The sequence below is a fragment of the Marmota flaviventris genome, chromosome X (assembly GCF_047511675.1).
Source record: "Marmota flaviventris isolate mMarFla1 chromosome X, mMarFla1.hap1, whole genome shotgun sequence".
Lineage (NCBI taxonomy): Eukaryota > Metazoa > Chordata > Mammalia > Rodentia > Sciuridae > Marmota > Marmota flaviventris.
The window spans coordinates 117,979,911-117,995,147 of record NC_092518.1 but is presented as its reverse complement, the minus strand read 5'-3'; the positions used below and the strand labels follow the sequence as shown (position 1 = coordinate 117,995,147).

General features: G+C 37.5%; 1 protein-coding gene across 2 annotated transcripts in view; it reads right to left on the bottom strand.

Moving 5' to 3' along the window:
• Slc9a6 (solute carrier family 9 member A6) overlaps positions 1-14,721 on the bottom strand; it is a 64,746-nt gene extending 50,025 nt beyond the window's left edge. For both annotated transcript variants that reach the window (XM_071606020.1, XM_027940184.2), the window contains exons 1-5: positions 14,395-14,721; positions 4,948-5,147; positions 3,085-3,162; positions 2,730-2,806; positions 2,306-2,418 (exon numbers count right to left, since the gene is read on the bottom strand). In XM_071606020.1, the coding sequence (XP_071462121.1) occupies positions 2,306-2,418; positions 2,730-2,806; positions 3,085-3,162; positions 4,948-5,147; positions 14,395-14,719 (793 nt within the window). In that variant the 5' untranslated portion in view covers positions 14,720-14,721. The remainder of the gene's footprint in view (positions 1-2,305; positions 2,419-2,729; positions 2,807-3,084; positions 3,163-4,947; positions 5,148-14,394) is intronic.
• Positions 14,722-15,237: the final 516 nt, after the last annotated feature.

Here is a 15,237-nt window from a genome sequence, read left to right as displayed (position 1 = left end):
TTAAGAATTTCTTACAGACCAGGTAATCATTAATCTTTAATGAAGACTAACATGAAAAGCAACTCTTGCTGCAAATACTCTTTTTTTCTCCTTGGAGCCTTAAAACTCACTTTTATTTGACTTGCAAATTGCAAGCACACTGGTTTAGCAAAGACAGTAGGAAATGAAAACACCAAGTTCAGTTTTTAGTTGGGGTAAAATTCATGACCAGGATTACAGTTGCCACATTTAATGGAAAAAGAAGCCAACTCACAGGATATTATATCCTGAGAAGGAAAACAATAACAAACCCTTCTTTTGGGGAAGCAATATATTATAATTCTCAGAAAATCAGATAAGGTTGAAAAGTTCCATTATAACTTTAAATGCTGAGTCACATAGAGCTTATCCACTAAATAAACTCAAGCAGACATGAAAGATTAATATAACCAGAGATGGGAGAGCCCTTTTCAAACGCTAACCATAAAAACAAGAAACTTGCATTTTAAAAGATATAACTTCTACTGCAAGGCATTGTAGCTGGAATATACTGACACCAAAGCTTATGAAGAGATAGTGAGAAGGGTGGGACAATTCAGAATTCTGAAAAGAGAACCTATAGCTCATCCTTATAGAAAATTAACTACTGCAAAATAATAGAATTGGGGCCAGTGCCTACATAATTCAGAAAAATATGTAACTGTCCAACTTTATGTAAGCAAAAGATTCTTGCTTGAGCTATTCAGGCAGCACTCCCACCAAACTAAACCAAAAGGTGGAAGTAATGTAGTGAGTCCAATCAACTTAAGATTTCTTACAGGTTTTGAAAAGTCGAGGAACTTACTTCTAGAGAACACAGAACCTAGAGATCCTTGCAAAAACCATCCTACCTTCATATTGATAATGGAAGCAGCTACCAGCAATAAGGGGTCACCCATGGTTGTCTTTAAAAAAAAGCAACCTGATTTCCAGTTTTAAAAATGCTTACTAGGGGCTGGGGACATAGCTCAGTTGGTAGAGTGCTTGCATCACATGCATAAGGCCCTGGGTTCAATCCCCAGCACCATACATTAAAAAAATGCTCAACTATGTAAGTGTCTAAAATGGCCCTCTAAGTAATCTTTTAAAATCATCTCTTAATAGTACAGAACACATTTTCCTCCTTCCCATAATGTCCAGTGTAATCAGAGTTATTAACGTAGGAATTCAGAGACAAAACCTTGGACCCTACCTTTAATTGTACTAGATGACAATTTAAGATGATTAACTTAAAGGTCAAAAGGTAGAAGAGAACAAACCTCTACTAAACTCTTAACTCACAGTGAAAGAAAACTTGATCCTTACTTCAAAAACTTCCCTCTAGGAGTTGGGAGGTATATCTCTATGATATAATATTTGCCTAGCATGTGCAAGGCCCTCAACTGGATCCCACAAACAAACAAAAAATTTCAGACTATGTTCCTATACTGACCTTTTCATTCTACATTTTCTCCAAATTCCTAATATGAATGTAGCTGTTAAGCTTAGCAATATTATATTAGGAAAATGAAAACCTCACTTAATATAATTAAATTATTTATGGAACACAAATTTTTAGTGTCCTAACAGTAAAAGTATAGGGAAGCAAGCTGTGTTAATACCAAAACAATTATATAATCACAAGGCCAATTTTATAAAAGTAATTATTTAATGTATACATAAGACCACCAGTGGGGTCTGGGGTTGTGGCTCAGTGGTAGAGCACTTGCCTAGCATGTGTGAAGCACTGAGTTCGATTCTCAGCACCACATATAAATAAATGAATAAAATAAATGTCCATCAACAACTATAAAAAAATAGACCACCAGTGACCAAAAAATCATACTATTATCAGCACATCTGCCTTCTAACAATTTTTAAACTTCTTTCTTACTGGTAAATGCAAATGGCTGAATTAGACAGATTTTTAGTGAACTAGTTTTCTAGAAGTTTAAAAACGTGTATAATTATTACCCATTTTAACAATCTAAAAAGTAGTTCATCTTCTCCTATACCCAATCACTAATGATAGAGATCAACCTACATTTCTGAAGAAAATATCTTACAGCTCTCATCTTGACAGCATCAATTAGTGGCCAGTAATAGGCAAATGTAATAAATGAGAAAAAAATAAATGTGCACTTAAGCCAAAAGAAATTACAGACAGTATTTTTTCTTCCACAACTGTAAAGCTTAGTGCTAGGGAAGTACCTAATCAAAAATTCTATGCTTCAAAGAAACACCCACAGTGCTTTGACTAGAAAACACTGTACCTAAAGTACTTAAGGTCCCCTCTTGTAAAACATACCTGGGTCTGTTGCTGATACAATGGCACCAAATAGCAGGCAATCTGTAAAGTAAAAATCTCCAGCAAGTTGTCCAGTTACCTTCATCAGCGTTACACAGCCATACATTATTGATCTGTTCAATAAACATATTCTTACTTTAGAAAAAAAAAATCACTGTTAAAAAAGTTAGAATAAAATAAGAGTAAGAAGATGGATCTATTATAGTACTCTGTGGTTAACCCCAAATTTAAATCATGACTTTTAAGTATGGTTAATACCTTGGTCTTGAAAATGCAAGCAACTTATTACCTGTTTGAATACATCTTACTGCAAAAGTCCTTAGACATATTCAGAAATACAGTCCTAATACCCATAAATCAAAAATGAATTATTTTACAATTATAATTTGAAGGCTTATAAGTATTTCAAGTTTCAAATGCTTACCCAATAACAAAACAAGAAATTGCTGTTCCAAGAAAAGCATATGCCAGAATAGACCCGAGGTTCCGAAAGAAATGTCTCTGAAAAAAAACATTACACTGTATTAGCATAGAATACTCCCCAAATGTTTGAAAAAGAAAAGGTTTTCTATTGTAGTGCGCTATGTTAATATTAAAAACATTATTCAGTAGAAGAAATCGGTAAAAGAATGCATTCTTGCATAAGGATAAATTTCATCATCTAAAAAAGATAGAAGGGAGGGGTACCTGGAAAAAATGGCCTATTTCTAAAGTGTCAAATATTATAAAGCCCATGGAAAGTTTAAGGTTATTCAAAGTATATAAAATGTAGTACTTACCCTTTTCAGACTATAACCTGCATAAAAGATGATAGGAGGAAGTAATATGTTGAAAAATACTTCTGGATCAAAAGTAACCTGTTAAAATAAAGAATTATGTTAGACGCATTCTCTTAGAAGATCTTGTACTACATTATCAAACTATCAAAAAGGAAAAAAAGTTAACTGTCACACTGGTCAACAACATTACTATGGTAACTTAAAAATATTTCATATAGGGAATCTAATACTTGCCTGTCTTAGGCACATATAGGATGGTTTGTTGTTTTACTTTTCAACCAAATGACAAGGCTATGGTGTTGGAATAATCATTTAAGTCCACATGTAAGGAAAGTTTGTTAAACTACTGTATTAAAAATCTTAGAAATAGGAAAACGCATGAACATAGTTTTGCTTTAAATAAAAAAGAGATCCAAAACTGGTAATATAGAATTTAAGGTATGTCACTATTGTTGGCGAGAGGAAACCAACTTGTTACATAGGTGACATCTCTAAAGCTATACAACATATTAAGGTAAAAACTTTCTGGACAGTTCCGATATTTAGTCCTGATAGCCCACTCATTTTAAAACCTATTTGCTTTAATAATGCAGACACCCACTTCTGTCCATAAGGCTGCAGGAGAATTTGATATGAACACAAAGCAGCTACACACATACCCGTGCTGAAACTTAGTTTACCAGAACTTTATTTTTCGGCAGTGCTAGCAATTGAATCCAGAATTGCTCTATCACTGAGCTTTTTCAGGTTTTTTTTGCTATCTTGAGACCGCTAAAGATGGCCTTGAAGTTATGATCTTCTTGCCTTAGCCTCCTGAGTCACTAGGATTACAGGTGTGTACCATTCTGCCTGGCAGTTTACTAGAATATTCAATGGGTAGTGATAATTCTTTTTGCAAAGTGAACTTTAAGTTTATAGAAAATTTTATTTTATTTATTTGTGGTACCAGGGATCAAACTCAGGAGTGGTCTACCAATGAGCTATAACCCAGCCTCTTAATTTTGTTTTTTATTTTGAGAAAGGGCCTCACTAAGTTGCTGAAGCTGGCCTCAAACTTGTGATCCTCCTGCCTCAGCCTCCCAAGTTTTTGGGATTACAGGTATGCACCACAGCTCCCAGCTAAATTTCATAGGAAATTTTAAATGGTCCGGAAAAAAATTAAGTAGCTATAAAAATCAAGGACAGCCAATGGAGAACATAGGAGATGTTGAGGCAAGTGGCCAAGCATGGACAAAACCAGACACGCACAACTGGCACTGAGAAGCTTCATAAGAGAAACTATAAGTGGGACAGAAGCAAGCAGCTCCTCAAATGTCTGGAAGCCAGTATGAATGCAACTCCACCTCTTACATAAAGCATTATGTACAGCACTGCCCAACAACCAAGGCTCATACCAAGGCCCCCAAAATTGTGCCACATTATAAATCCAAGAGAGGTTAAATTGTACTCAGTGTATAAATCAACCAACACAAGAAAGAATTAAAGAAATACTAATGGAATATTTTAGGCAGTATCAAATAACCTCAAAGCTCTAAAGTACTCTAAAACTGTAAAGACCATCAGTAAATTGAGAGAAATGCTTATAAATTCTGCTTAAATCAATCCTAGTCACTATTTATTACAATTGTAAACAACACAGAATAAAACAAAAAGTTTTTAGTACTTAGCATCAATCAGGATATACAGAAATATTCACTTCCTTACATTATTATACTAACTGAGGTTTTACTGCATTTTAAAAGGCGAATCATTTTAAATATTAAAAATTCACTATTTTTCTTCAGAATCACTTTGCTGCTGGTTAAAAATCCAAATATTTAGATTAAAAAAAAATCCAAAGATTCCCTTTAACTAAAAACTTACCTTTCTAAGCATTTCATTATCTTGAACATTATTGAGTTCATGTGAGCTAATCTCTCCTTTCAGCGTATACTCATAAAATTTTCCACTAACATTTACCAACAAGGTAGTTGGACTTGATTGCACTTCACAGCTCAGGGTCACATTATTTACATCACTTGGAACATGAATGCCATACCGAAGCACAAGGCCCACCAAAAGACCTGAAATAAAAGAACAATGTAAGCTCTTCTTGCAGGCAGAGACCACCTGTTTGTATTTCACACATACCTCTGGATTTTTAACACAAAATCTCTGATGATATTCCCCTGTGATCCAGAACCAATTTTTAGACCAAATGCAGTTATAGCTTAAAGTATTACTAAATTCACATATCCAAATGCCTAATCTTCATGTAATCTAGTAGGACAGGTGAGAAAACCATTTCCCAGGGTAATAGCATGGATCACTGCATTTCTAGATTAATATATAAATAAGTGTTGAGGAAAGAAAAAAATGAGAAAATATCTTCAGATCATCTGTACAATGGAATATGTTCCAAGCTGTCCAAACTTGATAATGTAGTCATGTTAGAAATGCGTGTTTTTTTCTTTTGCCTCTATCAATTTACCAGACTTAAGTGCATGCTTCCCAAAGTTCAATCCCAAAGCATATGGCTGGCCTAATATACATTTAACAAATTAGAAAGTCAATACATTATTTGTAGATTAATTGAATTCTTCTACACCAAGGTCAGATTTAAATACTAAAATATCTGCATCAAATCAAAAGATGGAGTACAAGTTCTCTAATCAACATACTGCTAGGATTTCACCTGGATTACTCCATTGGCATTCAAATAAGCACAGTGTACTAGGTTAGGTTCTATAAAGCTACATTGATCAACTGGAAATCTGTTTAATAATAGCTTTGCTGATATAATTCACATGATATAAAGTTTATCCTTTTAAGTTACACAATTCAGTGGTCTTCAGTATATTTACAAAGTTGTGTATCAATCACCAGTATCTGATTCCAGAATATTTTCATCTTGCCAAAAAGAATTAGAATACTCCCTATTCCCCCCCCCACCTCTAAACCCCCCAGGCTCTTGGCAACTACTAATCTACTTTCTTTCTCTAAGGATTTACCCATTCTGAACATTTTATATAAATGGCATTCTACAACATGCCTTTTGTGTCTAGCTTCTTTTACTTAGTATAAGGTTTTCAAGGTTAATCTATATTGTAGCATGTATCAGAACTCCATTTTTAATGATCAAGTAATATTCCATCAACTACAAGCTGAACCCATCCAAACTTCTGAAACTTTCTTAATTCCAAGATGCATCATACATCACTATTAGTTACATTTTACCTTCCTGTGGCCTTTCATTCTGACCAGCCAAACATTCTTTTAAGATGTGAATGGAGTCCTATGTTAGGGAGGTCCTAGGGTTCAGAGATGTAAAGAAATCCCTCCTTCAAGGAGCTCTCAGTCCAGTTAGTGAAAACAGACTGAATAATCATAATAAAAATATATACTTGTATGCATAAAAATGATATCTTTTTACCAAGAGTGAGGTAAAGGACATTAAAGAAAGTCTTTCCAGAACTGTCACCTGAGCAGGTAACAAAATAGAAGAAAGGATGTATTTCAGGTGGAGAAATAGTTGTATATATCTAGACAAGGAAGGAGAGAACACAGCCCATTCAAGGGAATTACAAGTAGCTCAGTATGGCTAACTTGTATGGTAATAAGAGGTAAGGTTTAAAAGACCAGCAGGAGGGGCTCAGTGGTACAGCTTGCCTGGCATGTGTGAGGCCCTGGGGTTTAATCCTCAGCACTGCATGCTTATAAATAAATAAAAATAAAATAAAAGATCCACTGACAACAAAAAAATTTAAAAGATGAGCAGGAGCTAAATCATGAAGGATGACATATATTGGGGAGAAAGTTTGGAGTTTATCCCAGAAGCTAAAGGAAATCATAGAAGGGTTCTAAGCTGGGGCTTGATATCAGATTCCTATTTTTGAAAAAAAATTTCTAGACTAGAGAGGGTCTAAAAGGCCAGCTAGATGGCCACTGCAATCATTCAGGCAATAAGAGCTTTTAGGTAGGGAATAGTATACACTGGATCCTATGCATTTTTATATATTTATATATTTTTATCACAATCTGAGAGTAGTGATAGAAGAGTGATGGAGTTTCAGAAGGTATTATATAGTTTAGAAAGATTCAGTGACTAAAAAGAAAAGGTTAGGGGAAGGGAGATGTAAGACTTAAGATTTACAGGAGTCATAATGGACTGGGCAACCAAGTAGATAAGCTATCTTGAGCACCTAGTTAAATTGTAGGGTCAGTCAATGGAGTATGAACACAGGCAGAATGTATTTACACAGGAAAGGCTAAACTCAGGTTTGACATGCCGAGTTTAATGTACCTATGACATATGCACAGAGGTCTGGAGCTCAAGCGGGAAGTCCTAACTGCAGATATATACTGGGAAATCATAAATTAGTAGAAGTCAGGCTCAGATGAGATCACCTAGAAGCAAACAAAATATCAAGAAGACTACAGATATAAGCTCAGGATTTTTATCCATTAATAGACAACAATGAGAGGCTGGTAGAGGAGGAACTGAGGGATGAAATCTATGGAGGAAAAGCCACAGGAGAAGAAAGAGGAATGAGTGGTGGCTAAGAATTCAAGAAGAAAGGGAATAATTTATTTTTGTGCAGGAATAAGTGATAAAAACTATCAAATGCTACAGCAAAGTCAAGTAAGGCTGGCTTGAGAAGTAACCACTGTGTTTGACAAAAAAGAGAACACAGTGACCTTGATAAGGTTTCAGTGGAATAGTGAGGGTAGAATCCAGATGAGAGTGGGAAGGAGTAAAGCAGAAACAGGGTTATAAAAGCAGTAGTTGTCCAGGAAAGAAGGAGGGAGCAAAAATACTGGATCCTCTAGTCAACTTACAGTCACACAGGCTTTTTTAAAGTAAGAAACAATGATGAATTATTTAACAGTACAATGACATCAACTTTAAAAACATTTTATCCAAAGTTAAGATGTAACATAAATGAAAGATTCACTTTTTTTAAAAGTTGCACCACAAAAATTAAAATTAAAAAGTGACTGCTAGGTATTCGACAAATATAATCTGGGAGAGAAAAGACTAAAGATTCAAATAGTCTACTCTGCCTATATGATATAGAAACATCTCCGTGTCTTTTATCCCAAGAATTCCTAATTAAGCGGCTTAGTAAAAGTTATTCCCTTATATTTGCATGCAAAAAAATCACAGATTAGCTACTACAAATATAATAAATTAGTGGCACAGCATAAATTCTTTCCATATCCTCAAACCCATTTAGGTAGGGAATAGTATACACTGGATCCTATGCATTTCTAGCCCTATGCTGAAACATCACTGGGTGCCCCATTATGGTTTAAATATGAGATGTCCCCCAAAAGTTCATGTGTGAAACAATGGGAGATGATTGGTTATGAGAGCCTAAACTAATCCATAACAATGGGAGATGATTGGTTATGAGAGCCTAAACTAATCAGTGCATTAATCCTCTGATAGGGATTAACTGGGTGGTAACTGTAGACAGATAGGGTGCGGTGTAAAAAGGTGGGGACATGCCTTTGTTATATTTTGTCTGTGGTGGCAGAAGTCTTATCTCTCTGCTTCCTGGTGCCATGTCTCCAGCTGCATTCCTGTGTGATACTTTTCCATGACTACAGTCTTTCTTATCTCAGGCCCCGAGGAATGGAGTTGGCCACCTATGGACTGAGACTTCTGAAACCACACCTCAAATAAACTTCTCCTCTAAAATTGTTCTTCTCAGGTCTTTTGGTCACAGTGGTGAAAAGGTGACTAAAACATGCCTGAAAAGGGCATAGTACTTGCGCAGATTTGAAACACATACCTTGGCATATAAAACAACAGCATGGAGAATAATTATTTAGGTTGGAAAAATAGAGATCCTTCTATTATGATATCAGGCATCTGAAAAATTGTAATCCTCAGAAAAGAGTTGACAGAGAAAGTTAATATGGGTTCTTTGAAAGGTCAAATCCTAATCATGAAGTGAAAGCAATTTTCAATAAAGAAAAAGGACACAAAAAAGGGTGCTTTGTTAGGAGGATAGAGCAAAAACTTCTAGCCTCCCACGTACACAGAGGCACAGAAAATATTGATATTATAGAATTTAAAATTACCACTAACAGGCACCAAGGATTATAACCACAAAGAGACATCTTTCACAAAACGGAGACATCTACCCCTCCTACACATTCATGACCCACTTGTGCTGGAAATTCTCCCAGTGATAAGGAACTCAGCTTCACCCAAGGTACCACCATCATATGTATCAAACTTCCACTTAGCAGAAACTGGTTTTCTAGTGAATTTCAGCCCATCCTTCCAGCCCATTGCACTTGAATCCCCCAACAGTCAAAAATAAAGAAGGAACATCACTGGAACATTAGATGTGGCCAAAACTGATAAAATTTCTATAGATTAAGATATATTTGTGCATGTGTATAAAAACATTCATTACTTACTTGAAGAATTCCATTAGAGCCTATATAAAAAGTTAATTCAAGAGCTGGGGGTGTAGCTCAGTGGTAAAGCACTTGCCTTGCATGTATAATGCCCTGGGTTTGAATCCCAGCAAAGAAAAAAGAAAACTAATTCAAGATGGCCAAGAAAGTCAAGGCTTTTGCTGATCTTAGTTTTACGTACATTTATTCATTTCTGTCTCCTAGCACATTCACAACAGAGGCTCTTCCAAGTTTTATCCTCCTTCTCAAGTTTTCAACCCCAATGACTACTTTTCTGAGAAGCTGGGGAGGGGTGAGTTTTGACACTAGCTTCCTCAATTCCAAGCCTCTCCATCTTAATATAAGCACATTAATCTTCATCTCTCGTCTTAGGAAAGATAAACATCTTTTTCAAGAAAACCTTTTTACCTAGGACCTTGAACCAATTCCTGTTTTATTTCTACAAAAAAATAATATATTTATATTATATACACACACACACACACACACGCACACATATAATTTGAGCCTTATAATCTCGGGACAGATACTATAATTCTGTCACTGTTTCTTCATCTATGAAATGAGGATAAATGAATTACCCAACATTATTTGTCATTTAATGACAAAGTCAGAATTAAAATTTAGACTTTCTCACTCCAAAGCCACTATAATTTTCTCATTTTCTCCTTACTCTCACATCAACATGAACTGCTTCTCCAGTGTTTCTTTGAAAAAGCAGATGATTTAGGTCTCCATTCACTCACAGTCTTCCCTTACAATCTACCTTCAAAGCCCTTTCAACTTTAAGTATTATTTTTTTATATATTTTATTTTATGAAATTGAGTATAGTACAGTACAGGACAAAAAGCCTACATTTAGAAGTCAGACAGATGTATAAATTGTGGCTCCATCAAGTTCTAATCTGTAACCTTAAGGTAGATAACCCCTCATTGAAGCTATCTCCTCATATGCAGTGGTGATAATTCTAACTCATCTGTCTTTACAGTTAAGTTTTATCTCTTTGCCGTGAAGCAATGTGATTTAAGAGCTAAGAAAATGGGGCTTTTGAACTAGATTGAGTGGGTTTGAATCCTGGCTAAATATGTCTAAGTTATGTGACATCAGGGAGGTCACTTAACTTCTCTAAGCCCCAATTTCCTCATCTGTTAAATGGGAAAGATAATAGTGCCCATCTCATAACAGCGATGTTAGGAAGTGTAAATGAAATGATAATTGCAGTTATACATGGTATACCTGTAATCCCAACTACTTGGGAGGCTGAGGCAGGAAGGTGGCAAATTTTAAAGCCAGCCTAGGTAACTTGGTGAGATCCTATCTCAAAATAAAATTTTAAATAAGGGACAGGGATGTAGCTCAGTGGTAGAGCACTTACCTAGCATGCCAGTTAGATCCCAAGCATTGCAAAGAAAAAGAAATACTTGCAAAGCACTTAGCACAATGTCTAACATGTTGTAATGCCCATAAATATTATCTATTAAGTTACTGGATTGTAAGTACTTTGTGGGCAGGGCTCAGACCTATATTTCCCATCATATTTCACACATTATAGACATTTAATAAATGCTTATTAATGAATCACACTAGTTAAGCCTAGACCCCATATTCCCTAAACTTAAGGCAAAACAAATATTTCTTCCATCTTTTGCTTTGTATACTATCTGGAAAACACAATGGTGAATGATCATTTTTTGGACTTAATTAACTACCTCAATAATTTTTACTAACAGTGACTCACTCTTAAGCCTTTTAAGAAAGCTAGCCCAATGAACAAAAACACGTGGGTGCTTTGACATTGTGTTTGCAATGGGAGCAATTAGTCTATATTACAAACTAGAAACTGACCACATTAGCGATCTAATTTTTTTTTACCCTTGATTCTCAAAAAGATAAAGAAAAGGTTCATTTTAAATAGAATTTTCCCAGGAGTTAAGCAGCTAAACCAACATTACAGGAATAAATCACCAGTAGGCTAAATCTTGGAGGTACACCATTCTCTTTTCACCAAGTCAAGCTGAAAAATAAAGGTCTTGAAATGATATAGTAACACAACAGCTATAACAGTGCAAGAGTCATAAGAAGAGACAAATGACAGTAACTAGGGTTAGAAAATTTCAATTTCCAGTATTGAAGATACTTTGGCCCAATCCCATCTATACTTGAACTGGACTTGAGAGTGAGTTAGTGGGTAGGTACTGTGGCTCAGTGGTAGAACGTTTGCCTAGCACCTGTGAGGCGCTGGGTTCGATTCTCAGCACCACATATACATAAATAAAAAAATAAAAGCATTTTTTAAAAGAGAGTTAGTTAGAAGGCTGTTTAGTTCACAGCCCTTGCTACCCACAGTGAGAAAAGAAACAGGCTAAAGAATGCCAAATCAATCCCAGATTTGACTCTCAGATTTACACTCTTGCACTTCATATTCCACAAGCGATATCTTTGTTTTTCCTTTATAAGTACTCTATCACTTTTATTAACTTAGAAACTTCAGGAAATACCATCAGTAATCTTACTTTTTTTTTTTTTACTTCAGCCCGCAAATTAGATGAAGTTAGTGATATCAGCTACCAAAGAGCAAATATTTTCAGGGTAATTCAAAGTCCCTATTTGATTAAAAATTACTATGTTTGCCCCTTATAAGACTGAGCAATTAAATAACTATTCTCAGCCTAATCTTATAAAATGCAATTTTATAAGTCACTGGATTGCACAATTATCATTTATTAAGCATTTACTTAGGGTCCAAGTAGAAGGCTAAAAACATTTCTTCCTCACAATAAGCCTATAATCATTATCCCCAATATAGATGAGAGTTAAATAGGGGAAAGGAACTTGACTAAGATCACACATAGTTACTGGTACAAAGTGACAGGGATCCAGGTCCAACTCTAAAGTCAGGGGTTTGCAACTATAGCATTCCATCTGTTTTTGTATGGCCCAAGAGCTAAATGCAGTTTTACATTTTAAAGGATTATAAAAAGAAAAACAACTACAACAAAGAGTAAAATGCAACACAGACATGGAAATCTGTGTGGCTTATATAGTCAACAATCTTCAGGATCTAGCCCTTTACCGAAAAGAATTTTCCAACCTCTAGTCTAAAGCCTTGTACTTTTAACTATCAAAATCACATTATTTCTGTCTATAAGAAAGAGATATCTGTGATCAATTCCTTATTTTAACATAGTACTCTTTTCATACTTACCAAATCTAAGATGTCATTATTTTCTTCTTATGACTTGTCTATAAATTCCTTGAAGGGAAGGGGCCTATATTTCTTTGTATTTTCTGTGCATAATACATAGTAGACTGAACAGCAATGTTTTTTGAGGATAGTAAAAAAAAAATCACACACGGTTATACAAAGAAACACCATAAAATATAGAAATTATCTGGCCAACTCACCTTAAGGGACCCTGCAAATGAAATGTAAAAAAAAAAAAAAAATGAAATAAAAAACCACCTAATATCTCTAAAACCCAAGAATCCTAGTGAACAGAGACACTGTACACAAAGGCTTAGAATTTTATTACCTTGCAAATGAAAAATAAGCTTGAACTCATGAATTTTCCTGAGGCACACAACTATCTTTGCTTGCTACCATTGAGATGCATGCACATTCTAGAAGTCTGGATTTACTGGAAAGGGGTGGGGGTGGGAGGTTGCATGGAGAAATGTCTTTTCATGCCAGAGCTTCATCTACCTATCCACAAGTCTCAGAGACAAACCTCAATAAGGTTAACAGTTAAAGACTGTTCTAAATGAAGATAATCTTCACACATATACTGCACAGACATGATGGATATCTGCCCTCATCTCTTTGGCCCATACTCTCATAGTCAGATTAAGACAATCAGCAATATGTACCATCTTTTCCCCTCATGAGGCCTGAGCATAGCTCAATATGCCTGAGTCCATGGTTTGATTTACCCTTCTCGAACTTGACACCAAAAACTAAAAATAAATAAATAATCTCAAAAAGAAAGCACACTGAAACACAAGAACTGAAGCCACTTAACAGTCAGTCAATAACTCCATGCCAAAAGCAAAGTCACCCATACTGCATATGCGTGGTGTTTATTAACTGCTGCTCAGCTGAACCGTCCTGATGATACTATAGTACATCACACTTCTGGTGGTACCATAACTCTTCCCTGTCCTCAGTTCTGTAGCCTGAATTTTAAGGGTCAGATATCCTTATCAGATATTACAGGCATAGTACAATAAATCAGGACGTCATCTAAAATGCCCCAAACCTTCTGTAGCCTATTTTACGTTCAAGTTATTTTGCATGGGCTCCACAGGAGTAAGGTTTTCATTTTTAACCTCAAAAGAACAAGATACAGCAAGAGCTGGGAAATGAGTAAAGGTCGACTCTACTTCCAAAAGAATGCCAGATGCTGGGCAGTAGAGATACTACTGCAGCTTCTGTGAGCCTTAAACAGTCTGACACCCTAGAGAAACAGATCGCAATGGTGTCTTCCCCTCCCCCAGCCCCCAGCCCAATTCGAGACACCGCACCCACTCTCTTCTCATGCTCAATCCCAGTCCCGGTCCCGGTCCCGAGCTTCGTAGGCTGAGGAGGGAGAGCCGGGTGCAGAGAAAAAAAGGGGGTGGGGTCGGAGGCGAAAAAGGTACAGAGAGGCAGAGAAAATAGGGGGAGGAAGGGCGAGGCCCAGGAGGTAGGGTGTGAGGTAGAGAATCGGGGGGCACAGCAGAAATAAAGGGGGTGATGCAAAGAAATGAGGGGAGTGAGGAGCGACAGAAAATGGAATTAGAAGGGGAGCCGAATTTAGGCCGAGCAGGGCCAGGACAGGAGGCGAAGCAGCCAGCGGGCAGAGAAAGGGGCAGTGCCAGGGGGCGGACAGGGGTCGGACAGGGGTCGAGGAACTTGCCGTAAATCATAGCCAGGCCGGTTTCGTGCAGGAAGCGGGCCCGGCGGTGCTTGAACAGCCATATCGTGAGAATAGTGAGGGTGAGCAGCAGGATGAAGATGAGCAGGTTGGCGCTGTCCTGCCGGTGGCTCTCTTCGGCTTGCTTCTCGGACACTATCTCCTCGTCCATGGCTCTTGTCGCTCGGCTGGCGCCGTCCGAAGCCCCGGCCCAGCGGAAGACGCCCACTGCGAGGAGCAACCAGAGGGGCCTCATGAGCGGGCGGGCCCGGGGCCCGACGCCGACGCCGCGGCGGAGGGGCGCCTGCAGCCAGCCGCGTCGAGCCATGTCTCCCCCCGCCCCCCCGCCCCTCTCCTCACCGGCAGCCGCCCGCGGTCGGACCACTCCCCGAGGGCTCACGGGAAAGGGGCGGGGCCAGAGGGAAGCTGTCGGAGCGCGCCTCGCCGCCTCCTCTCTTAAAGGGGCCGCGGCAATGCCAGCTCGCTCTACTAATTCCTCTACCCCGTGCCAGCTGTGTGACACAGTTGAGCGTTGTCAGGGAATGAAAGGCCGTCGAATCTAGCCCACTGCCTTCTGCTAAGGACACATCTGCTCAGTGTATTCAAGCACAGGCTGATTGTGCTTCTGTCTACTTTGATCCTATTCTTAGAGTCCTCAAGGGAATCGATCTTTCATAACCCATCTCAATATCGTCCCCCAGTGTCTCTTAACAGGATAAGAAGTTGTCCCCTTGGGAGTGACCTCAATCTCCATCTCTGTAATTTAAAGCGGATTCCCCTCGTTTTCCTCATTGGGGAAAAAAGACAACACCATAGTAGTTCACAAAAGAACTGACTCAAAGGTGT